The following is a 25,611-nucleotide window of genomic DNA, read 5'->3' as shown; positions in this document are numbered from 1 at the left end:
CATATCTTAGGAACTCTAAAATGTCATATAAAAATCAAAATCAATGCTAAAAGAATGAAATGGCAATGCCTCTGAACAGGCTAAACAACTTTTTAAAAATTTATATATTTATATATATATATATATATATATATATATATATATATATATATATATATATATTTAAAAGTTGCAGAAAATAACAATACTGTACAGTGGAACCTTGGTTCTCAAACAGCTTAGTTGACGAACAAATCAGCTCCCAAATGCAGAAAACCCAGAATTAAGTGTTCCGGTTTTTTAACGTTTTTCGGAAGCCAAAAGTCCAACGCGGCTTCTGCTTGAGTGCAGGAAGCTCCTGCAGCCAATCGGAAGCTGCGCCTTGGTTTTCGAACATTTCGGGAGTCAAACGAACTTCCGGAACGGATTAAGTTCAAGTAACGGGTCGTATTGTTAGTCCTATTCAGAGTAGACGCGTTGAAATTTACGGATGACTTGGGCCATATTCACACTGTACATTTAAAGCACTATCATTCCACTTTAAGCAGTCATGGCTTCCTCCGCACCCAAATTCTGGGAGGTGTAGTTGGTTAAGGGGGCCGAGAGTTGTTACAAGACCCCAAGTTCCCTCAGAGTTACAGTTCTTCAAGTGATTTAACAAACAATCCCTCTTGCCAGCGAATTCTGTGAGGAGAACAGGGACCTCCTAACAACTCTCAGCACCTATAACAAACTACAATTCCCAAGAATCTTGGTGGGGGGACCATGACTGTTTAAAGAGGAATGGTGCTATTTTAAGCCTATGGTGTTAATGTGGCCCTAGGTACATTTATTTTAATAGGCCTACTCTTGAGAAGTACTAACTCTGGATACAACCTGTCATTTTTAACCCATCCATAGAATTATGTTTTTGGCAAAGGGGAGCACTATTTTGCCTTTTGCTTCAGGCATCAAGATGCCTTGGGCCAGCCCTGTTCAAAATGCAGAGAGACTTTATAAATACTCACAATGCACAGAGCAGTCTCAGAGGCTGCAGGCACCACAAGAGGACGTTCAATTTGTCGTCGGTGGCGGCTGGTGCCCATTAGGATTGGTAGGGCAGAAGGCAGAGAGACTGACAACATGGGTGGCACCGTGGGTTAAACCACAGAGCCTAGGACTTGCCGATCAGAAGGTCGGCGGTTCAAATCCCTGCGACGGGGTGAGCTCCCATTGCTCCGTCCCTGCTCCTGCCAACCTAGCAATTCAAAAGCACATCAAAATGTAAGTAGATAAATAGGTCTGGCAGGAAGGTAAACGGCGTTTCCGTGCGCTGCTCTGGTTCGCCAGAAGCGGCTTAGTCATGCTGGCCACATGACCCAGAAGCTGTACGCCGGCTCCCTCGGCCAATAAAGCGAGATGAGCGCCGCAACCCCAGAGTCAGCCACGACTGGACCTAATGGTCAGGGGTCCCTTTACCTTTACAGCCAATTAACAGATGAAGCCCAATGCTTCTAGATTTGTCCCCATCCTTCTCCCTGTGGAGTTCTGCAAGGACAACATTGAGAGTGAGGAGAAGGAACTTAACAGCCATGGGCACCCCCTGGACTGGATGTAATAAGGCAGGCAGGTGGGAGCTGGCAAGCCGAGGCTGGTGGGGCAAAACCCCATTTGCCCTAATTAGATCAGGTTCCTGTTTGCTGCCCCACCTCTTCCAAGTTAAGAGAACTCACTGAAGTAATCTTTGCAAAGGCCTCTAATTCCCCTGTATTCTAGACGCAACAGATACTTGGAAAATCAAGTCACAGAGAGGGCAAAACGGAAGGCACTAATTTTAGAACTGTTGCTGGAGTTGCAAGTGTATTGAACCTCCTCCAACCCTATAAATTTTGCAGTCCAAATATATTACAGTTTGCTTCCACGATCCAAGTGTAGAGGAGGTATCCCTTTGCCATCTGTGAAATGGAATTTTGAATTTTGTTAAAACATTTATTTTTGAATTGTGGAAGAATGATTTTTAAAATATTTTTTGCCACTTCCATTGAGTACCACAATATTGCCTTACGATGGGCTACTAAAGAGTTGGGGAACCAGCAGTCAAATCTAAAGTCTTCTCCCTGGCAACTTCAGCCCATCATCTGCTCCTAATCTTCCCGGTGCTTTAAAAAAAATAGTAAAACTCTGAACATCTATAAAAAGAGATGGGAAGACAGACAGGTCTTGAATGTGCCCGTAAACCGGAATAGGTGAGAAATCCAATTAAAGCCAATTCTGTTTGCCTGTCCCATACAGAACTGTGCAAAAGGAAGCGACTTTCACCCCATTCACATATAAGTGACAGCAATCAGTGAGTGTGTGAGTGTGTGTACATGCAACAGGTACCACCCTTGAGACTGTGATACCCAAAGGAGAAAGGCTGTTTTACCCCAAGAGGGTTTTCTCAATTAACCTAAAGCCTCTCTAATTCTTCTACACGAGACAGCTGTCTGTACTGTCTATTGTGCTGCGCTAGCCTTGCCAGGAGGTGTGTGTGTTTAAGAGCACACAGCTTAAACATAGGACAGATTCGTTGATTCTTGGACTCTTTTATTTAGCGAAGAGGAAAATACGCACACAAATGGGATCCTTGTCCAGGGCCAAACACGGCTCTGCAAACGTGAAACAAACACTGAACAAATTCTTCGCCCAAGGCAGTAATCTTGACACAGGGATAAAAACACCATCTCCAGCACTCACAAGTCCACAAGAAAGCGCGCAACCTGGGAGTGGTACTTGGGTTTCAAGTAGTCCGCCAGCTCCCCTTTGCTGACCCAGACGTAGTCCACTTTCTCACTGGCCAAGGGCAAATGGCTGCCCTGCAGGAGGGCTTTGAAGAAGAAGACCTTGGCTCCTGTGCCACCTTCTGTCTGGACTGCCTTGGGGAACTTGTACTTGTAAAAGCCGCATGGCGCATTGCCTAGGAACTTGGCCTCCGTGTGGGTTCCTTGGAGGTTCAGGAGTCAGGCAGGAAAAGAAACAAGGAAGGAAACATATTTGTAAGATCAGGTGATACAGAGACAGCAGAATATACCTGGTGATGAATAATTTTGCCCCTGCACCCCATTTTAAGGTGCCTGTCTTTGGCTGGAATATATAGACCCTGGCACCAACTGCCTCAAATATGCTGAATAATATTTAGCATTTGTACAGCATGCTGAAAGTGCTCCACACACAAGATCCACAAACTGTCAGGAACAGAGTTTCCCAAACTTATTTGGCCTACTGCCCCATTTTCAGGAAAAATATATGTATTACTCAGCGCCCCCCTGGAAATCTACTTTCTTTAAGCAAGCAAACAGAAAGATGCAGTGACAAATGTGTGTTATTTTATGTATCTTTATTTCTACCTACGTCCTACAACATAGTAAAGATGTTGTTGTAAATAAAGACAAGCTTGAAGCTTGAAATTATAAAATTATTTATGAAAATCAAGCATAGTAACATTTAACTCTATGTTACACCGGTAAGCATCATTACACAAAAGATGAAACACTTCCAAACGGCTTTTCAAAATTTTCTTCTTTCCTTATGCTTCCACTGCCCCCTTATTTTTATCCAACGCCCCCCCCAATTGCACCCAAGGCTACTACCGCCCCCCTAGATTGCTCTAGTGCCCGCCCCCAGCAGGCAATATAATTCACTTTGGGAAACAGTGGTCTGGAACTTCCCTTCTCTATAAAGTTTCCTGCTCTCCCCCCCCCCCAAAAAACCCCACTGGGCCCTGAAGTAATTTAAGAGATAAGATTGGTAACAAGTTCCCTGTCCGAAGGGGATTGCAATCTACCAAAAAATGGTGATAAATAAAACACAAGGGAGGAGACGGAGAAAGGAAAGGGAAATCGAGGTACCGATCAACAGGGGAAGATAGTGAGAATGTTTCAGATAAAGGTAAAGGACCCCTGACCATTAGGTCCAGTCGTGGCCGACTCTGGGGTTGCGGCACTCATCTTGCTTTAGTGGCCGAGGGAGCCAGCGTACAACTTCCGGTTCATGTGGCCAGTATGACTAAGCCACTTCTGGTGAACCAGAGCAGCGCACGGAAACGCCGTTTACCTTCCCGCCGGAGCAGTACCTATTTATCTACTTGCACTTTGACGTGCTTTCGAACTGCTAGGTTGGCAGGAGCAGGGACCGAGCAACGAGAGCTCATCCCGTCACGGGGATTCGAACCGCCGACCTTCTGATCGGCAAGCCCTAGGCTCTGTGGTTTGACCCACAGCGCCACCCACGCACACCTTAATCACTGACCTGAGAGAGAGGCTAAGGCCCGTTCTGCTGTGGCTCGCAGAGTCTCCCCTTCTTGCCACTCTGTTTGAGGCAGGAGCCAAATGTCTTGGTCCCCAATCTTCTGCTTAACCAGGAGCAGAAGGTTCTGGTCTAACTTCCTGTTCAAAGATGTCCGGTCATTTTTCTTGTCAGCCTCTGCCAAAGAAAGAAGCCACGAGTCAAAGGAATTCAGCCAGCCAGTGATGAATGGGATTCCCAGAAGTCTTTGCTGAAAAGGCCACATGAAACCATGTCAAGTAGTAACACTCAGTTCAGGTTGCCTAGACAACACGCTAGGAAAAGTTTGGAGGCTGCTTGCAACCTGAACAGCATACATCATATTTTGCACCTTCGGGTGACAAGCAGAATTGCATATTCCCCCCACCGCTCTTTTTATTTTAAAAAAGGTCATTGAAGTAGTTCGGTGTCTAATCTTATTAGACTTATTAAAATTGGCTTTTCGTTTGTAGGGCTCAGACAAAAATACCTGCAGGGGGGTGCACAGATTCTGAAGTGCGTGACCTTTTGGCAACGTCTACCTCTAAAAATAAACTGCCCTTCTTTCCCCCGCTCAATTCACAAAATCATTTATTTAATTTTTTTAAAAAGATTTTTATTAAAATTTCAAAGATTTATATAAAATAAAACAAAACAAAAATACAAAAATACAAACAGACAAGAGTAAAAAACAAGTATACTTTCAATCCCTTATTTTCTTGTAACTTACTTCCCCGACTTCCTCATACCTCCCCTTTCTGTATTCCAATTTCTAATTTATTGATTCAGCAAATCCTTTCCCTTAATTTTCATTTAATTTTTGACCTTTCTTTTCTTTTTACTTATCCATTACCGCTAGAAACCACGTAAATTCTAAACCAGCGTCATACTAACATTCATTAATTTTGCAATGTTTCTTAAGATAGTCCTTAAATTTCTTCCAATCTTCTTCCGCTGTCTCTCTCCCCTGGTCTCGGATTCTGCCAGTCATTTCTGCCAGTCCCATGTAGTCTATCAATTCACAAAATCATTTAAGGCAGAGAAGCTGGATTTAGCCAAATTTAACACTGTTTGTTTCAAACAGAGAGCTTGAATGTGAGCATTCCACTTCTAATTGAAGAGTGGGCAGCTGGATGCTCAGTGGAGGGTTGCAAATAGCCACTCGCCAGCTGCCTGTGGCGAACAGGAATTGCCTCCAGGTGAACAAGCGGAGGAATCATGACCACCTTGGTTCTTAAGCCACATCTGATTATTAGCAATGAGTAACATGGGCTCAATTGGGACGCGGGTGGCGCTGTGGGTTAAACCACAGAGCCTAGGACTTGCCGATCAGAAGGTTGGCGGTTCGAATCCCTGTGATGGCGTGAGCTCCTGTTGCTCGGTCCCAACTCCAGCCCACCTAGCAGTTCGAAAGCACATCAAAGTGCAAGTAGATAAATAGGTACCGCTCCGGCGGGAAGGTAAACGGTGTTTCTGTGCGCTGCTCTGGTTCGCCAGAAGTGGCTTAGTCATGCTGGTCACATGACCCGGAAGCTGTACGCCGGCTCCCTCAGCCAATAAAGCGAGATGAGCGCCGCAACCCCAGAGTCAGCCACGACTAGACCTAATGGTCAGGGGTCCCTTAACCTTTTTAACATGGGCTCAAGCTATTGTTTTCTTAAGGAAAGTGGAGAAATTAAAGGACTCCTTGCTCTGCTGATAGGATGAAAATCAAAACAGGAGCATTAAGCATCAAAGACATTTCTGTGTCCTCTTTTGAACAGGGGGATAGAAAACTTTAAATGTGTTTATAAACCATAGCTTTCCTCAGTACTCTGAGAGAGGTGTGTGTGTTTCCTGTACTCTTTTGAGCACCTGCTTTAAAACATTTTGTTAAATTTTTAAAAAACTTTTTTTTCAAATTTTAGTATTTCTGATAAATCCTGCAGAGGTTTAATTAGAATCAAGCAGTATATAAATGTTGTTTACTTCATTAATCATTTGGAAGCGATATCACTGAGCTCTACTGTTTCCTGTAAAGAACACAACACTCCCTGTGGACATAATCCAGTTTCTCTTACTAAAAACAAAGTTAATGAAAGTCTCCCCCTTTCTAGCGCATTGCCCTGTATTTTATTCTCACCAGATTAGAATTAATCCAAGCCTAGTAAGAACCAAACATCCCTAACAACAGGGCTAAGGGACCCTTTTGGACCAGAGGGCTATGTCCTTATCTAGCCCCACCCCATGGGCCCACTTTGGACAGGTGAGTGGACAAAACACCTGTCAATCACCTTGTCATCATGCCATCAGATGGGCAAGGCAACCCACCTGCCAGCCATCTGATGTCCTTATGCCATTGGGTAATTGACATGTGGCCTTTTCCACCCCGTCAAAGTCCGTTGCACAGAGCTTCCCAAGCACCCAAAAATGGGCACTCGGAAACTGCAGCACAAGCGGCTTTGCTGCTCCTATAGCAACCAAGTGGTTTGCACTGAAACTGCTGCTAAACCAGTGGTCTTCCCAACTCTGTTTTAGCAGCAGTTTCAATGCATACCAGTTGGTGCTACTGGAGCAATATGCTCCTGTCCTGCCATCAGCTGAAACAAATCTTGCTCCAGCAAAGTAACAACCCAGAGCTCACTTTCAGCTGACATATGTTAGGGGGGAGGTGGCTGCAGCTTAAGGAAAATTCCCTGCCAAGCCATGGGCCAAGTCTAGCCTTCAGACTGGAGGCTCCCCTGACGCTGCCCAACATCACCCCAATGCAGTAGGTGGAGGAAGCACGGGCTTGAACCTGTTATCCGTGGGGCAGGATTGAACTTCCGGAATTTCTGTTCCCACAAGTCTTCCACATCTTGAATCAGCACGATCTCCTGCCCAGCGTCGTCATCGTCTTTTTTCCTCCGCAGACGCTCCTCCTCTGCAAAGCGGCGGAGTTCGTGGTCTGAATAGAGGCTTTTTTCCATCTCGACCTGGCAAAACAAAATAAATAGAAAACTGTCCAATCCAGAGCCCAGCCAGTAGGCTTCTGCAAATCACTTTCCTGAGTGCTGCATTGTTTAAGACGAGGTTGGGGAATTCGTGGTCCTCCCACTCTCATCAAGTATGGCAAACGGTCCAAGATTATGGGGGAAGCTGTCCAGCAACATCTAGAGGGCCACATGTTCCAAAATGAGCAAGAAAGAGATTTTTTATTTCAGCATGCAAGATACAACACCAGTTGAAAAGGATCCAGGGAACCTCAGTCACCCCCCCCCAAAAAAAACCACCTTGTCCCTTGAGTGGTAATTACCTCTTACAAAGATTAGATATGTTATTTGTTATGCTGAAGGTTTTTTAGCCTTGCTGCTATCAGCCAAAGGCCCTCCAAACACAAGGCCTACATGCCTCAGAACTGTTGCCAGCGCCCAAAATCTTTATTTCACCTCCCCTTCCTCATACATCCAGCCCTTATTCATATCTCACTAAACTGAGCTCTGCCGCACGATGAAATCAATTCTGGAGTGGCTTTCAGAAACAATCATGCAGGAAGCAGGCAGGATCTGCTCTGTCCTCCTCCTCCCATACTAGCAGCTGCTTCCAGCTGCTGGAACAACATGGAAGAACAGACACTAGAAATCACCAGCCCCTTGGGAGCCCCATCTGCGCAGCTTCATCCTCCCCTTCACTATCTGCATTCACTCACCAAGGACTTAATTTGACTCACCTCAAGTGTCTGCCTTTCAGAGCATCTTTCTCGCTCCACTGAATCTCATGATAATTGTTTGTAGATTTATCCTCCACTTCCTCTTATGTATTTAAGGTATATGTGGGAACCTTTGGTTCTCCAGACATTGTGGAACTACAGCTCCCATCAGTCCCAGCAAGCATGGCCAATGGGCAGGGTTGGTGGGAACTGTAGTTCAACAGCACCTGGAGTTTTCCACACCTGAATTAAGGCTATACCCAACTACAGTAATATCTCTGGTTAAGTACTTAATTCGTTCCGGAGCTCCGTTCTTAACCTGAAACTGTTCTTAACCTGAAGCACCACTTTAGCTAATGGGGACTCCTGCTGCCGCCGCACCGCCACAGCACAATTTCTGTTCTCATCCTGAAGCAAAGTTATTAACCCAAGGTAGCAGTGTCTGTAACCTGAAGCGTATGTAACCTGAAGCGTATGTAACCAGAGGTACCACTGTACACAGAATATACCCATTGAATCTAATGGTCTCAACTTAATCATGCCCATCAATTTCTATGGGTCTACTCTGAGTTAAATAGGAATATAGCCCTAATTGGTTAAATTTCTGTTCTACTTTTCTTTCCAAAGAAGTCCCAGGCAGTAGAACAACAGATTTTTTTTAAAGGGTGGTACTCTGCCCAAGACCCTGGATAGCTGCTGTCTTTTTAAGAGTAGGCAATACTGGAGTGCAACCTTTATTTTTTATGATTGTTTTTTATTAAATTTGTATATCACCCTTCGTTTGAAGATCACAGACCAGTTATAAAACAGTAGAGTAAATAAATGCATAATACCTTTTACATGGTATAATAATTTTCCATATTATCTTTTAGATAAAGATAATGGGACCTCTAAATTCCGAACATGAGGCCACTGCATGTGAACACCAGTTACTGGGTTGGAGGGACAAACCAGAAGATTACTGCTGTCTTCATCTGTGTGCAAGTAGACATCCAAGTAAATGTCTCAGAAAAATCAGGGAAGCTGCTGACTGGGAGGGGAAGGAAGCGTGCTCATTTGACCCTCCAGATGTCATTCAACTCCAACTCCATCAGCCAGTGATGATAGGAGAAACCCCCGCTGAATTTAACTGTACTTCCTTCTGAGCAATTTACTTACTTCTGGGACACGGGAGCCTAGAACTTGCCGATCAGAAGGTCGGCGGTTCGAATCCCCACGACGGGGTGAGCTCCCGTTGCTCGGTCCCTGCTCCTGCCAAACTAGCAGTTCGAAAGCATGTCAAAGTGCAAGTAGATAAATAGGTACCGCTCCGGTGGGAAGGTAAATGGCTTTTCTGTGCGCTGCTCTGGTTCGCCAGAAGCGGCTTAGTTATGCTGGCCACATGACCCTCAAGCTGTATGCCGGCTCCCTTGGCCAATAAAGCGAGATGAGCGCCACAACCCCAGTCGGCCACGACTGGACCTAATGGTCAGGGGTCCCTTTACCTTTTACTTCTGAGCAAAGCTGATTGCAGCTTAAAGCAGCAAGAGGGGACCTGTGGTTCCTCCAGATATTACCGGACTCTCAGCTCCCATCACCCTCAACGATTGGCCACAATAGCTAGGGAAATCTAGGGTGGGAGTCCCAACAATCGCAGGTTCCACATCACTGCTTTAGGCTGCAAACCAAACGATGCCTACTCAGAAGTCCAACTAACTTGTTGAGATTCCTGCATTGCAGGGGGTTGGACTAGATGGCGCCAGATATTCTTCCAGCTCTACCATTCTGTGATTATACACTCTTAGGTAAGTGGGATTAGGATTGCAGTTTTATCAGTCTGCTCCAGCAAAATACCTTTTATATGGTTTCGAACTGGGATGGGGGGGAGATTGGGCTGGTAATTTGTTGTTTACAAAATTAAAAGTTATATATATATATATATATATATATATATATATATATATATAGCTTTTATTTTTGTCGTGTGTGTATGTATACATATATACACTGTACACACACACTATACAAATATATATACATATATAAATACAAACACACACACGCACGTATATATATATTAATTTTTATAAACAACAAAATATTGCATGGGCCACTCTGAGGCTCCCCTCTCCCATTCAACACGCTGCTCCCGCCACCCGATGTGCGCATGCGCCCCTCTGCCTCTTTCACCTGATGCAGCAGCTCCGTCATTTCTTTCTCCTCCGGACTCATCTCCTGACTGACTCTGGGCGGCCTTTGCAAGCACAGGGCTCCGAAAAGCCTCCATTTCGGTCCGGCTGCCGCGGAGCCGCCGGAAAGGCCCCTCCAACAAGCGCGGGTCGGCCAGTTCGCCGCAGCCCCGCTCAGAAGCACCCTGGCGAAGGGCGCCGCCATGTTTGTCATCGCCGGACCACAATGCACCGCGGCGGCAACCCGACCTTAGAGGTAGGAATGAAGAGATACATGCTGCCGGCGATAAAGGGCTGTCTTAAGCCACACTTTTCTCGACCACAATCGGGCAAAGAAAGCATATTTTATTTATTTCATTTTCCCATTTATGATTACAGTTATTTAGCCTTTCCGCAAGAAGTGTAACGCCCTCTCCTTATCTTATTTCCAAGGTCACCCAGTGAGCTTCATGGGCGAATAAGGATTTGAACCCTCAGCTCCCAAGTCCTAGTCTGACATTCACCATAATAGCTGCCCCTGCTTTATTTTTAGAATGGTTCTTAAAATTACTATTATTTGTGTCGTTTTTCACACACACACAATAAAGTCTCAATACGACTCACAAGAAGGTAAAAGAACTGAAAATAAATTTTCCCACGAAAATGGACCCGTGATCGAACAATAGTATGATCACTCTTCATTAATATATTTATGACTTTTCGTCACGTTTAAGTCCTGTCGCTCTAGGAAATTTCCATCTCCATGGTGGAAAATCCGTCTCTAGTTTCCATTGCTGGCTAACAGGGGGCGACAACGCACCATGGTCGAGGCCTGGGCGCCGTACGTCTCTCCGCTGACGCTTTCTCCAGGCCTGGGCGCCGCCATTTTAGGATTAGTCGTAATCAAAGACTCTGTACGTAGAAAGGGCGACGCCATTTTGCCATCGCCTATGACCGCGAGAAGAGCTTTCCGCTTGTGGTTCCGCCCCTACCGTCCTGCGAGAGCTTCGTGGTTCCCGGCGAGAAGGAGCCAGACGGTGGCGGGGAAGGATCATGATTCCTTGGTTGGCGCTTGCCCGGCGAGGGCTTTTGGGGGGCGGCTCGGGGTAAGAAGCCGCAGGCCGTGTGGGGGGGGGGAAGGGCTGGGTTGGTCGAGGGGAAAGTTCTGGAGCTTCAGTTTGGGAGGGCATGCCAGGCGGCTTGTCTCCCTTCAAGGCCCTTCTGCCTTTGAAGTCAGTAGGTAAGGCAGAAATCCAACAGGTGGAGCATCTGCCATCGCTGGGCAGGCTGCTATTGGGGAGCCAGGCGGTTTGTCTCCCTTCAGAGCTCTTCTGCCTTTAAAATTTGCAGGGAAGGCAGAAATCCAACCGGTGGAGCTTTCACCCATGCCTCCTTGCTGGGGGACATCTGTACCCGGTGATTCTATTATCGATTTGCAGCATCGTGGATGCACAAGCTAGTGGAAAAAAGTGTCGGACTAAGACTTGGGAAGATCCAGGTTCGAATCCTTACTCAGCCATGCTCAATGACCTCCACCCAGTCGCTTGTGTGCAATCTCTCAAGCAGGGATCTTGAGAGGAAACTTTTGGGCTGGGTTTGTGGCCCACCAGAAATAGCTGAGTACCACCACCGCAGTCACTTTGGGCACTGCTCCCCGATTCAGAAGCCGTGGCCCCCGGCTTTAGTAGAATAATCTGTATATCTCAAGAACACAAGACAAGAGCCTCCTTCTGGTCTTTATCAGCCTGACTGAGAGAGTAAAGTGATTTAGTTAAAGGAGGGACCCATAGATCTGTGTGGGGAGAGCACTGCAGAAACTCCCAGGTTCAGTCTTGGACATCTTCCATTTAAAGCATCCTAGGTAGCAGGTTTGGGGAAACGCTCCTTACCCCAGCCCATCTGGAACTACTGGCAGTAGCACACAGCATTTTAAAGACACTGTGAGAAACTGGGCTAGATGGGTCGTTGGTCTGATCCAGCAGGCTCTTATGGTCTTAAAACCTGGTCAATGGGAACACTGCTTCCACCAGGTTATCCCAGCTGACCGTGTTGGATACATAGCAGATTCATATGTTCACACAGCTTAATAATAATTATTATTATTTATACCCCGCCCATCTGGCTGGGTTTCCCCAGCCACTCTCGGCGGCTTCCAACAAAAGATTTAAAATACATTAAAACATCAGTCGCTAAAAACTTCCCTAAACAGGGCTGCATCCAGATGTCTTCTAAATGTCAGATAGTTGTTAGTTTCTTTGACATCTGATTGGAGGGCGTTCCACAGGGCGGGCACCATTACCAACTTGGTGCCCTCCAGATGTTTTGAACTGCAACGCCCATCAGCCCCAGCCAGCAGTTGTAGTCCAGAACATCTGGAGGGCACCAAGTTAGGGAAGGCTGATAACTCATAACTGCACATTTAATTTCTGCATGTTCAGCTTTATGTGCTTGGCAAAAATAAAAGGGGGGAGGCATCTGGAGTGGGGGACGACTGGCAATCCCCATCCCCATTGCATCCAATGTTTTCCAGCTATACACAAGTTTAGCTTTACATACTATCCTTGGAATGCAGCCTTTGCGTAAGCTGAGAATTGTCTGTAGTTCAGTACAGTGGTACCTCAGATTACAGATGCTTCAGGTTACATATGCCTCAGGTTACAGACTCTGCTAACCCAGAAATAGTTCCTCGGGTTAAGAACTTTGCTTCAGGATGAGAATAGAAATCGTGCTCCGGAGGCAGTGGGAGGCCCCATTAGCTAAAGTGGTGCTTCAGGTTAAGAACAGTTTCGGGTTAAGAACGGACCTCCACAACGAATTAAGTACTTAACCCGAGGTACCACTGTAGTATTTCAGACACATCTCTTTCCCTTCCAGATGCTACCAAATTTCTTGTCTGTTGGGGGAAAGGTGACAAAACCACTAATACTGTTTTGTTGTGTAGGTAGGTAGACCAGGGATGAAGGTATTGCAGCCTAGGTCTTGTGAAGACCACCTTGACCTATATAACCCTGCCTATACACTTGAGATCTACCAAGGGTCCTTCTTCAGTGCCTGCCTTATAGGATGGTGCGCAAAGGAGATGGGCGCTACTCAACGAGGGTCCTGAAACAATCATGGACTTGCCCCTTCAGCTCTGGCACTTGGGAAGCCTTTTGAACACCTTCCTCTTCATGGCTGCCTTTAATTGATATCCATCCATTGCTTGCATCTCTGGAGCAGATTCTCCTATTCTTCTGCTGCAACTTTTTATTAAGCACTCAACTCCGCTGTACTCTTTGTGAGGGCACCATTGCACTTACCAGCAGGTTAAAAAATCCTATTAAACCCAATCAAATATTTTAAAGTCCCCAGAGCTGTGAGAGGCATTGGGGTTTTTTGGTTGGTTTGTTTTTTAAAATCCTCCCATCTCTTCTGATGCCACAGGAGTTGGTGGCTATTGCAGCAAGGCCGTTGGTTCACATGGAAACGCTTGCAATCTGCTGAAGCGATAGCAATCTCTTCCTCTCCATCCTGTTCAGCAAGGTTATAGATGAGCCCGTTTAATTAATTGCTAGGAGTGGTTGCACAATGTTGCGTGGTTGGACAAGGTCTGCAGATGAACTTCCTTTGTGGATGATATTCTTAATTGTATACGCTCTTCATAACGTATGCTGTTGAAGGAGCAATACAGACTTGCAGTGAAAATGGCCCTCTTCCTATTGAAGTGACAATGCATGGGTTCCCCCCACCCCCATCCCATTCATTCTAGACATCCTTGAATTAAGAAGGTGTTTTCAGGGAGTGGGTGTTAAAATACACAACTGATTGCCCTTTTTATTATTCTTGACTAGTATTTCAAGTGTTGTCTGGTTTTTAATTCCCTCTTTTGGTGCGCTGGAATGACAATCGTAAATGTCTTGCAAATGTATCGAACAATTCTGATGGCCTTTTGAAAACCACTTTTTTTGGGGGGGGGAGTCTTGTGAGGTGGGTCAGTTTGAAAATCAGCAGTGAGGCTTTGATCTATATATTTTCTCTCTGTGTGGAAACCATTGGTTGATTTATTTACTACTATTTTAAAAAAACCCTTAAGCATCCTCCAGATTGTTCAGGGCAGTATATGTGAGTTTTCTTCTCTTACCCTCGCTCCTCCTTCTTTTATTCTCACAACCGCCCTCCATAGTAGATCAATTACAAGTACAGTGGTGCCTCAGGTTAAGTACCTAATTCGTTCCGGAGGTCCGTTCTTAACCTGAAACTGTTCTTAACCTGAAGCACCACTTTAGCTAATGGGGCCTGCTGCCGCGCCGCCGGAGCCCGATTTCTGTTCTTATCCTGAAGCAAAGTTCTTAACCTGAAGCACTATTTCTGAGTTAGAGGAGTCTGTAACCTGAAGCACGTGTAACCTGAAGTGTCTGTAACCCGAGGTACCGCTGTACTTTCCTGCTCAATTGGACCAAGACAGCTATCAAATCCAGAATCCGATTCTCATAGTAGCCACCCAGATGCCTGTAGGAAGTTCAGAAGCAGGACTTGAGTGTGACATCGCTTTCCCCACTTGTGATTTCCAGCAGCAACTGGTATTCAGAGGCTTCACTGCATCTTGTGGGAGCAATCCCCATAGTTTAGCCCAGTGCTGCATGCAGAAGTACTTCATGCCTTTCTGTCCTGAATCATCCAACATTCATCTTCGTTGGGCAGTCCGTAGGCTTAAAGGTAAAGGGACCCCTGACCATTAGGTCCAGTCGTGGCCGACTCTGGGGCTGCAGCGCTCATCTCGCTTTATTGGCCGAGGGACCCAGCGTACAACTTCCGGGTCATGTGGCCAGCATGACTAAGCCGCTTCTGGTGAACCAGAGCAGCGCACAGAAACGCCGTTTACCTTCCCGCCGGAGCGGTACCTATTTATCTAATTGCACTTTGACGTGCTTTCGAACTGCTAGGTTGGCAGGAGCAGGGACCAAGCAATGGGAGCTCACCCTACCGTGGGGATTCGAACCGCCGACCTTCTGATCAGCAAGCCCTAGGCTCTGTGGTTTAACCCACAGCGCCACCCGTGTCCCTTCCCTAGGCTCTAGTATTATGCAATTTGGAGGAGGGGAGCGAAAAACCGTCTATTTCCTTTCTTCATGCCACGGGAGAGTGTGACGGGCTTAGGCTACCCAGTGAGCACAATTGTGGGATTTGAACCCGGAACCCGTTCTCCCACTGTGGCCTCCTGCATAGACAAAATGGCAGTATCCACACTCAGGGAGGGTGCTTTGGCGAAATTGGGTGAGCTCCAGAAGTACAAAATAACTTGTGGAAGGAGGGAGATTGCTTGGTAGTCACAAAATGCTCAGGGGTAGGGGAAAGAGGAGGGGGACTAGAGGAGATGTAACAGAAGGGAACCTAGAAGGGGGAACATCTGGAAAGGCAAAGTTGGGCGCCCTGAAAAGGAACACTCTGCACTGCAACACTTTTGTTGCAGGTACAACTCTTGCCTTTTAAAAGTGCCCCCATCCTTTAAATCGAGCGATTATCAGCAGGTGGAATTTGACTGGCCAGTCCTGAAAATTAATTTTTAAAACTCCGTCAGTCTGCTGTGTTGTTGATTTTTCAGTCACTGCTCTAGCTATGCTAACCTGCAACCTCCTGCTTCTCTCTCCTTATGGCAACTGCAGAGTTCCCCTGTCTCGGGCTGTGCAGACAAGTATCCACAGACTTCAAGGGCAAACTGGGGATTCCGCCAGCCCAGCTGCTGAAGAAGAGGCAGAAGCTGCGAACAACAGCGACTTCAGGTGAGGCATTGTTTCGTGCAGTTTTGAAAAAAGGGATGAGGCACTGCTGTTGTGACATTCAGAGGGCCCAGTATCCTGTGACCCAAAGGGACCACCTTGAGGAACACGCAGAAACCGTAGGAAATTTGAAAACAGATTTCTGGAGTCCCTTTCCAGAAGATCGCTTATTGATCTCAGCTCTTCTGGAGTTGCATCTTTCTGCCTATGGTTGCAAACTGTGGTTGCAAATTGTGTGAAATGCTTTGCAATTGTTTTGTTTGCAGCTTAGTCTCACATGTTTCAAAACTGAACTTCGGGGAGAGAGCCAGTGTGCACCCAGGAGGTCCCAATTTGCACACATCCCTCTCCTCCTTCAACCAGTGTTTGTGGTCCTGGCAGTGACTTCGCTCCTGCTGTGTGCCTTTTCTTCTTCTGTGTCCATGCAAAGACAGAGTGAGGGCGAGAAGGACTGCCCTCGCTCTGATGTGGCTTCAGGTGTCACTGTGCTGCCAAGCCTCTGAACTTTGCAGTGTGATATAAAACCACACTGAGGGACGGTACCTATAGGATCCTTATACCAAGTCAGACCATTGGTCCATTTAGCTCAGTATTGTCTGCACTGACTTCCAGGATCTCATGCAAGGGATGTTCCTGGCCCTACCTGGAGATATCAGGAATTGACCTTGGGGACTTCTGCATGCAGAGCAGACACCTTACTTCTGAGTTACGGTCCCTCCCCTAGATTTCCTGCCTTCTTTTTTTTTTTTTTTTTTGCATCTTCAGGTAAAGAAAAATAAAATAGCTGACTCATATTTGGGTATTGTCTCCACCACCTTGAATTTTAAAGGTGCGGCTAATTTGCAGGTGCAGCTTACAGGAAAAATCTCAAAGCAGTTTACAGCACATTAAAACCTCAAATAAACCAACCCAGAATAAAACAAATTCAAGCTTCAAGGAAAATATTTGAGATCCTTCTCTAAGTGACATTTTGCTTTCCCTATATATTTTTTTAACCTACGTGATTTATATAGCTGCCCCGTAACAGAAGTACTGTAGGAAGCCAGTATGGTTCAGTGGTTAGAGTGTCAGACTAGGACCTGGGAGATCAGGGTTCATATCCCCACTCAGTCATGATGCTCAAAGGGTAACTTGGGGCCAGTCACAGCCTCTTAGCCTAGCTCACAGGGTCATTGCAGGGATTAACTGTGGAGGGGGTGTACTCCTTGGAGAAAAAGATGGGCTGTAAATGCAATATATAAGCTCTTCTGCTTGCCTGTTTAAGAAAGCTGGAGGCTGCAGCCAGATAGAGATGTCAGTCGCTAATCTGGTATCCAGAGATCTCCACAGGGTTGCAATTGGACCCATGCCAGTTGCAGAAATGCACCGGGCACCTGGCTAATTTCTAACACTGAGTGGGGGGCCTCCGAGCCACCTGGGAATGAGTTAATGAAATTAGGGTGGGGGAGATGCCTGCTTAGTCCCAATTTAATTTTACTAAACCTGAGCATCTTAAAGGTAGGAGAATGGACAAGGTGAAGCAAGAGTAAGCCAAGTGCACTGTTTGCTGTTAAGACTTCTTAAACCTCCCCAGGCCACACAGAGGTTCTTCTCTGAATGCCCAGACCGTATTAAGTTTTGCATCAAAACTTCACATACTCCCTTCCCATTTCACTTTTCAGCTTTTACCCCCCGGCACCAGGGAAAGGGAGCGCTCTGCGGTGGGATGGGAAGAAGTTCGAAGAGATCCCAATAGCTCACATCAAAGCTACATATAACAAGTAAGTGGCATGTTTCTCCATCTGTGGTGGATTTGCCCTGAGTGTGCAGATTGGGGTGGGGATCTGTCCCACTTTAGCGATGGGGCTGAATAAAGACAACATGGAAATGTCTGAGGTGAGAGCCAACCTGACATAACTGTGGATTGTTTCACACAAGGTTTTGCAAAAAAATATATCAAATGGGGCCTAGATTTATACATGCCATTAAGGTTCTATATGACGTGGTGGCGCTGTGGTCTAAACCACAGAGCCTTGGGCTTGCCGTTCAGAAGGTTGGCGGTTTGAATCCCCGCAACGGGGTGAGCTCCCATTGCTTGGTCCCTGCTCCTGCAAACCAAGCAGTTCAAAAGCATGAAGTGCAAGTAGATAAATAGGTATCGCTCGGGTGGGAAGGTAAACGGTGTTTCCGTGCGCTGCTCTGGTTCGCCAGAAGCGGCTTAGTCATGCTGGCCACATGACCTGGAAGCTGTACGCCAGCTCCCTCGGCCAATAAAGCGAGATAAGCTCCACAAACCCAGAGTCGGCCACAACTGGACCTAACGGTCAGGGGTACCCTTACCTTTAAGGTTCTATATAAAGAAAATTATGCACTGGTTTGCACTAATTCCTATAATTCTGTGAGACTCATGAGCAGGACTAAAGAGGGATGCCCCCGTCTCCTTCTCCCCAATTATCTGCTGTATGTTTAGAACCATTGGCTGTAGCCCTCTGTAATACTAAAGATCCACAAGGATATTGAATTACAGCTAAAATTAATACATGTATGAGACTGGAGTTATTATTGAAAATATGACACCCTTTGGCGGACATTTAAGGGTTAAGTATATGACGGTCAGACTGTGAAAGCTGACTGGTAATGTCTTTACAATCTTCAGCCATCTCTCTGTAAAAGCATAACGCTTTGGGGAAGAGAAGGGAGGGAGGGTCACAATTTTTATTGGGGTGTTTCATGATGTTATTGTATTTGTTGTATCTCTTTATCCTTAAAAGTGACTTTATCATTTATACCTCGCCCATCTGGCTGGGTTTCCCCAGCCACTCTGGGCGGCTCCCAACATAATTAAAAGCACAATAGAACATCAAACATTAAAAACTTCCCTAAACAGGGCTGCCTTCAGATGTCTTCTGAAAAGCAGATAGTTGTTTATTTCCTTGACATCTGGTGGGAGGGCGTTCCACAGGGTGGGTGCCACTACCAAGAAGGCCCTCTGCCTGGTTCACTGTAACCTCACTTCTCGCATTGAGGGAACCGCCAGAAGGCCCTCGGAGCTGGATCTCACTGTCTGGGCTGAACGATGAGGGTGGAGACGCTCCTTCAGGTATATGACGAAGGGGGTGGAGCAGTTTCCTCTGTGAGGTTACAGCATTTGGGTTTTTTTAGTCTAGAGAAAAGGCAAGCGAGGAGTGACGTGACCGAAGTGTGGAAACCATGCCCTCTTCTCTTCCCTCTTTGCAGCACTCACATCCTGATCACCTCACATGAGAACGTCGCCTTGACCCTGTCGACCTGCGGTAGCGAAGGGTTCAAGAGCGCCAGGAAGGCCACCGCCATTGCAGCACAGACCACGGGGATCGCAGTAGCAGCTGTGAGTGAAATCCAAGTCGCGGCACCCCTGGAGGGAAAGGTTTTCCCCATGGGGAAGGGCGAGGGCCAGTTTTCCCACTTGGACGGATCTTCTTGACGCAGGCGGGGAATCCCAGTGTGTTGGCTCTGTGTTATCTGCACAGAGCTCCTCGCTTGCATCCTGCACCTAAATGATGACCACAAAACTCTTGGCACATTTAAATATATGCTAGTATTTTTATTAGATGTTAAACTTAACGGTCACTTGTCACCCAAAGAGTCTCCAAGTGACATTGGAAAAAATGTGCATAAATACAGTGGTACCTCGGTTTTCGAACATCTCCGTTGCCGAACATTTCGGTTTTCGAACACCATAGACCTGGAAGTAAATGCTTTGGTTTTTGAACACACCTCAGAAGTTGAACAGGAAACACAGCTTCCGCTGAGTGCAAGATCCTGAGGCCTCACTGTCAGCTATTGAGTTTTTGGTTTTTGACCGTTTCAGAACTTGGAATGGTCTTCTGGAACAGATTATGTTTGAAAACCAAGGTACCACTGTACCTTGTACTGTAGAAAAGGGGAAGGAGGGGTTCATATAACACGTTAATGTTTGAAGGAACGTATGAGGGGGGCAGCCCCCCCAATAACAGTGATAGAAAACATTGGCAGCACGCCTCCAAGAAACAAAAACAATATTCCCACCCAGTAACCAGCAGATAATAATAATAATCACCTCCATTAGCTTGTCAACCTGTGATTTCGCTATTGAAATCTTCCCCTTTCCACCCAGAAGACATTGGAGCCCTCAATTCTCGGCAAGATCTTGATCACAAAGAAGTTTGCACAAGTAATAGAAAACAAACCATTCGTTCAGTGGGAAACCCAGGCTTGTGGCTGCATAGTGTAAAAGGAAATATCTGAGTATGGTACTAATGCCAGTGAGAAAAGGGCTGCAGGGATCACTCTCGCGTTGAAAACAGAGCCCCCTTCTTATTTGGGGACTCGTTCCCTCACTTGATTGACTCATTAACCCATTTAGTTTTGCACATTCTTTCAAGATGGAAATTGGTTTTCTCCTACATCTAGTTCAGTCCAGAGTGCTTGTGAAGAGCTTCTGCGCAGAGATGATGGATGTGTATTGTCAGTTCTTGGTGTCCCAAGGGTCTTGCTAACAGCTTTCTGGGTGTTGGTGTATGTTTTAAGTGGGCTCAGAAAACGGGAATGAGCATTATAAAGGGAAAAGGTTCAGTGTGCCCTGAAACGGGTGGCTTATATTGAGCACTGGTCCTGCTCATTGAAATCAATGGGCCTAAGTCAGCCACATTCATTAAATTCAGTGGGCTTACTCTGAGTAGGACAAACATGTGACTATCACCCTAATTACTTATTTCTAAGATTTGTATTTACAGTACAGAAGAAAAGACCACTAAAATAGCCACTAGATGGCAACCTTCCCATATTATAGCCAGGGTATCCCATATTCTCTCTAGAAAGTTGCCGGTAGACAGTTTGGAAGTAGGAGACAGACATTTAACAGCGCTGCCAGTGTGGTAGGATTAAATGCCCTAGAATGGAACATTTCAGTCTTGCAAATGTAGCAAGTTCTCTCACATTACAGGGCCATAATTCTCGTCCGCAGCCTGCTTTTTCTCTCTTTTTTTGCATCTTAATTCATAGAATCATAGAACTGTAGAGTTGGTAGGGACCCAAAGGGTCATCCAGTCCAATTCCCTACAGTTCCCTTCCTCCCAGAATGGCCTTTTCCCTTTAACGCAATATGGATGATACAGAGGAAACCACTACCACTTAGACCCTATTTGTACCAGCCCCGCGGGTACCTCTACAACTGCAAAGCTCTTTTCCTGCAGTTTCCAATCCATCACCGTTATATAAAAGAAAGATAGTGGTACCTCAGGTTACAGACGCTTCAGGTTACAGACTCCGCTAACCCAGAAATAGTACCTCGGGTTAAGAACTTTGCTTCAGGATGAGAACAGAAATCATGCTCCAGCAGTGCGGTGGCAGCAGGAGGCCCCATTAGCTAAAGTGGTGCTTCAGGTTAAGAACAGTTTCAGGTTAAGAAAGGACCTCCGGAACGAATTAAGTATGTAACCAGAAGTACCACTGTTATCTGTGGTTTCTTAGAACAGGCCAAGAGCCCATATAGTCCAGCATTCTGGCCTCCAAGGGACCGGCCAGATGCCTCTGGGATGCTCACAAGCAGAACTTGGAAGGCGTCATAACTTTTCCCACCTTCAGTACCCAACCACTCTTACTCAGAGGCAATATTGTCTCCGACAGAGGAGGTACAACATGGCCATTGTGGTTTACTAGCTGTCAGTAGCCTCCATGGATTTGTCTACTCTTCTAAAGCCATCCAAGGTGTTGGCAATCTTGTGGCAGTGAGTTCCACAGCTCAGCTGTGTGAAGAAAGATTCGCTTGCCTTCTGCCTGCCAATGTTCTGCTTTGTTGAATGGCTCCGGAATGTAACATTACGAAAGAGGGAGGAGAACTACTTCTTATCTGCTTGGTTCTCAACATCCCATCATCTTATCATGTTGCTCCTCACCCACTGTTTTTCCTAAGCTGAAAAGCCCCGCCAAGGTTTGTAACCTTCTCTTGGATGGCAGCTGCTTTCCTAAGCCGCATTTGTTGCGATTCTCAGTTTTATGCAACTCCAAAAAGCTTCCTTGCAGTCAAGATCTGGCAACTCTCCCTCTTCACCACCAAGCAGCTGCTCAGTTGCTGACTTCCCATTCTTCCTAAGGAAATCATTAACCCAGTGTGCCGTAGTGGTTAGAGCATTGGACCCGGACCCGGGTGACCAGGGTTCGATTCCCCACCAAAGTCACAAAGCTCATTGGGGGATTCGCTCTCAGCCTTGCAAGGCTGTTGGGAGGTTAAATCAGAAGAGGAGGAGAATGATGCACTGCACCTTGAGCATTTTGGAGAGAAGGTGGGGTATAAATGCAATAAGTATGTAAATAAATATATAGAAAGAAATGTGACCATCAAAATGACAGACACAATCCTAAAATTGTCTGCTTCCCCCCCCCCACCGTACTATTTCCCCCCTTCATCCTTCCTGCTATGGAGAGAGGTCTCCTCGCAAGCCACTGTATTCTAGGGGCATGTTATATTTATAATAATATATAATAATAATATATTTATTATTATTATATTTCAGGTACTGACCCTAAACAGGAAGGTTTGTCTCTAGGAGGCTGCCCACCTCAATGACATTCAAAGCTCATGCTCTTGTTGCAAGCCCAGTGGGGAGGGGTGATTTTTGGCTCAAGCACAATGTGAAGGTGCTTAAAAACCAAGCAAGACACAGACCAACCTGGCCCCATCCACCGACCAGAGAAGGAGCAGCTTGCTTTCCTCTTCCCTCCCTGTTCCATTTTCCTTTGATGAGATGTCTGTGAGAGCATGACCTTGCTGGCAGGGACAGTCTTTATATATGCAGTGCTCAGAAAATGTCAGGTTCTTGAGAACTGCTTAATAACAACAGCAAACGTGGAGACCGAACGTGGGGGTGGCTCTTTGGCTAAATGTGCAAAACGTCTTTGTTTTCCCCACCCAGAAAGCATCAGCGAAGGGTGTGTCCCACGTCCGAGTTGTGGTGAAAGGCCTAGGACCTGGCCGGTTGGTAAGTGCCTGCGTTTCCTTACTGAGGATTCTCATTGGTCCTGCTGTGCTCATTGAAATTAATGTACATTACAAGCTTACGTCCATTCTATTTTAATCCACCCTGGGTGCTGTTGGTGCAGATGGCACATTACAGGGTGGCAAAATAGAAGAAGGCAAGTCTCTGCCCCTGTCCCCAAGGAACACACAGCCTTTTAAATTTTGAAAGCAGGAGAGATGCAACAATGAAAAGGTAGAAGCAGAAACAAATGTGGGGGACGGACATTAGCCGATTGTTTCAGTTGAGGTGAGGACCAGTGGGGATTATCAAGAACTTATATGGCTCAAGACACAGTTCTGGGGTGAAACTTTCCTTAAAACGTGCCTTTGCTAATTTATATGCATAGATGACTCTGGGAAATCAAGGGTCAAGCAATTTTTCCATTGAGAAACTGACCTGTGGAAAAGGAAGTAGCCTCAATTTGGAGTCTTGTTTCTGCCTGAACTTGCTGGCCACTGAGCCTCCCCATCTCTCCTTAGACTGCAGTTTGTTCTCCCTGGGGAGGTTCATCAGGCACCTTCCTTATAAATCTTTAGGTGCCAGGCAAAAAAGCATTCCTCTTCAACCAGGCTTTCAGCTGATTAATATTCTACAGCCTTTTAAATGTGTGGGGTTTTTTTGGGGGGGGGGGTATTGTTTTGACCAAACTGCGGGAGGCAGTGGAAGACGGGAGTGCCTGGCGTGCTCTGGTCCATGGGGTCACAAAGAGTCGGACACGACGAAATGACTAAACAACAACAACAACAATTGTTCTCTTGTTTCTGTTTTAACTACTTATTTGTGCTTTGATCTCATGTTTTTATCTTGTGAACCGCCCTGAGATCTTTTGTTGAAGGGCTGTATATAAATCTAATAAATAAATACATCTTTTTTCCCCCTTCCCACACCCCTGAAGCAGTTAGGCTTGGGGTGGAGAATAGACCCTTCTATTGGGAACCTATAGAAGGGTCCCGTCCCCCACACTAAAGCCTAATTGTCATACAAGTGTGCCATTTTCCAGGGGTCAAAGCACACAAGGAGAAGCCTTCCTTCCCCCACTGTAGCCACCCCTGAAAACATTCCTGCCTACCCCCAAGCTGTAATTAAGCATGGAGAAGGGGGAACCTTTGCTTGGCTCTAATAGAAGGGTTTTCCCCACAAACCGAATTGCAATAGAGGGGAAGAGGGTAGAGAGGACACCACAGACCGGATAGGAAGGTGGTCAGGGAAGGTCTTGGGTTCAATATGCAGCATCTTATTCATCTTTTGCATTTATATCCTGCCTTTTTCTCCACAACAACCCTGTGGGGTAGGCTAGGCTGAGAGGCAGTGGCTGACCTAAGCCTCATGGGCCAAGCGGGGATTTGAACCCTGGTCTCCCAGGTCCTAGTTGGCCACTCGAACCGCTACACTACACTGGCTCATCTCCAGGTGAGGCTGGGAGAACCCCTGCCAGTCAGTGTGTAGACCCAGGATTCCCCAACCCCATGCTCTCCGTCTGTTGTGGACTACAGTTCCTATCATCCCCAGGCAGTATGTCCAGTGGTCAGGGATGATGGAAGGTCTGGAAAGCCTGATTTTGACAGTAAACTGGTCTGATTCCATATAAGCCCCAATCGGCACTCCGCTTTAAACAATCATGGCTTCCCTCCCAAAGAACCCTGGGAAGTGTAGTTTGTTAAGAGTTGTTAAGACTCCTTATTCTTCTCACAGAGCTGCAGAATGGTGCAGCCATCGTTCCCTCTTCCCAGGGAACTCTTAAGAATTATAGCTCCGAGACGGGAGCAGCGGGCCTCCTGGCAACTCTCAGCACCTTTAACAAACAGCATTTTGAGGGGAAGCCATGATTGCTAAATTGGTTAAACCACGGTGTGTTTTAAAGGTATAGTGCAGATGGGGCCTGAGTCAGCTTCTCGTCTTCCCATGCAGGAAGCTAAATGTTGTGTTGTCTGAAGGGTGGAAAAAACACTCGTCTCTCTCTCTTTCAGGCAGCCATCAAAGGACTTACCATGGGTGGCTTGGAAGTGATTTCCATCACAGACAACACCCCGATCCCACACAATGGCTGCCGGCCTCGAAAGGGACGAAGGCTGTGAACCGGAAGCAGAGGGTCGAAAAGAGAGAGGAAGAGAGACTGTTTGGGGCTCGTGCAAGTCTGGTTCTGATGCGCCTCCTGTAGCCATCTTGAGGGGGCAGCGCTACCTGCCCCTCATTCCTCTGTCAAAATGTCAAAGTGGAGATGGGCTTGAGCTTAGACCAGTCACAGAACAAGCAAGTGGCTGTTTTTATCATCCAAACAAGTCTTGCCTATAAAATCTGTAGGTTAAAGTTGCCGCCTCTAAATGTCTCCTTTCTCAGGCTGCCACATTTTTATTTTACTTTATTTTCTCTCTGGAATTCCCCATGAAGAGGGATTGATGACCAAGCCACTCTTGTCACTTGCTGTTCTGTGAAGGAAACAGGGGGTCATATCCCTACGTTTAAAGCCCACGGCTTCACCCCCAAAGAATCCTGGGAAGTGTAGTTTGCCCCTTCTCAGAGGTGCGGTTCCCAGAACCTTTAGCGAACTACATTTCCCAGGATTCTTTGGGGGTGAAGCAGTGTGCTTTAAATGTCTAATGTGGAGGAGAGTCTCTTGTCCAAAGAAGACTGGAAGGAGGTAGAGCTGTTCCTGGAACTTCTCAGGGAAGTGGAATGGGTGGGTGCAAGAGCATGCCACAATATGTTTCCCTGCCACACAGCTCGGAAGGTAGGTTGCTCCCAGTCCCCCCTCCCCAGTTCCCCAG

At 46.4% G+C, this 25,611-nt stretch overlaps 2 protein-coding genes across 2 annotated transcripts; one reads left to right on the top strand and one right to left on the bottom strand.

Moving 5' to 3' along the window:
* Window positions 1-2,527: 2,527 nt before the first annotated feature.
* Window positions 2,528-10,332, bottom strand: MRPL46 (mitochondrial ribosomal protein L46). The gene is made up of 4 exons (XM_053364625.1): window positions 10,097-10,332; window positions 7,037-7,214; window positions 4,246-4,419; window positions 2,528-2,941 (listed from the first exon to the last, which is right to left on the bottom strand). The coding sequence occupies exons 1-4, from the start codon at window positions 10,307-10,309 to the stop codon at window positions 2,691-2,693; spliced, it is 816 nt and encodes a 271-aa protein (XP_053220600.1). The 5' UTR covers window positions 10,310-10,332; the 3' UTR covers window positions 2,528-2,690.
* A 718-nt stretch (window positions 10,333-11,050) lies between these two features.
* MRPS11 (mitochondrial ribosomal protein S11) lies at window positions 11,051-25,153 on the top strand. The gene is made up of 6 exons (XM_053364626.1): window positions 11,051-11,180; window positions 15,717-15,833; window positions 17,492-17,590; window positions 19,047-19,176; window positions 22,742-22,807; window positions 24,814-25,153. Exons 1-6 carry the CDS (start codon window positions 11,128-11,130, stop codon window positions 24,919-24,921), a joined length of 573 nt encoding a protein of 190 aa, XP_053220601.1. The 5' UTR covers window positions 11,051-11,127; the 3' UTR covers window positions 24,922-25,153.
* The last annotated feature ends 458 nt before the right edge of the window (window positions 25,154-25,611 follow it).

This window comes from Podarcis raffonei, chromosome 14 (assembly GCF_027172205.1).
Source record: "Podarcis raffonei isolate rPodRaf1 chromosome 14, rPodRaf1.pri, whole genome shotgun sequence".
In the NCBI taxonomy this organism is placed as follows: Eukaryota; Metazoa; Chordata; class Lepidosauria; order Squamata; family Lacertidae; genus Podarcis; species Podarcis raffonei.
The sequence above is the reverse complement of the archived record's forward strand: the minus strand, read 5'-3'. Positions and strand labels throughout refer to the sequence as shown.

Bases quoted from the DNA above. Each gene is read 5' to 3' on its own strand.
- MRPL46 (XM_053364625.1), bottom strand. From the start codon at position 10,309: ATGACAAACATGGCGGCGCCCTTCGCCAGGGTGCTTCTGAGCGGGGCT. The intron at 4,420-7,036 runs GTTCAAGCCCGT...TTTCTTTGGCAG, and splicing joins TCCTGCCCCACGGATAACAG to AGGCTGACAAGAAAAATGAC. The intron at 2,942-4,245 runs GTCAGTGATTAA...TGAACCTCCAAG, and splicing joins GGCCTTAGCCTCTCTCTCAG to GAACCCACACGGAGGCCAAG.
- MRPS11 (XM_053364626.1), top strand. From the start codon at position 11,128: ATGATTCCTTGGTTGGCGCTTGCCCGGCGAGGGCTTTTGGGGGGCGGC. The intron at 17,591-19,046 runs GTAAGTGGCATG...CCCTCTTTGCAG, and splicing joins ATCAAAGCTACATATAACAA to CACTCACATCCTGATCACCT. The intron at 22,808-24,813 runs GTAAGTGCCTGC...TCTCTCTTTCAG, and splicing joins GCCTAGGACCTGGCCGGTTG to GCAGCCATCAAAGGACTTAC.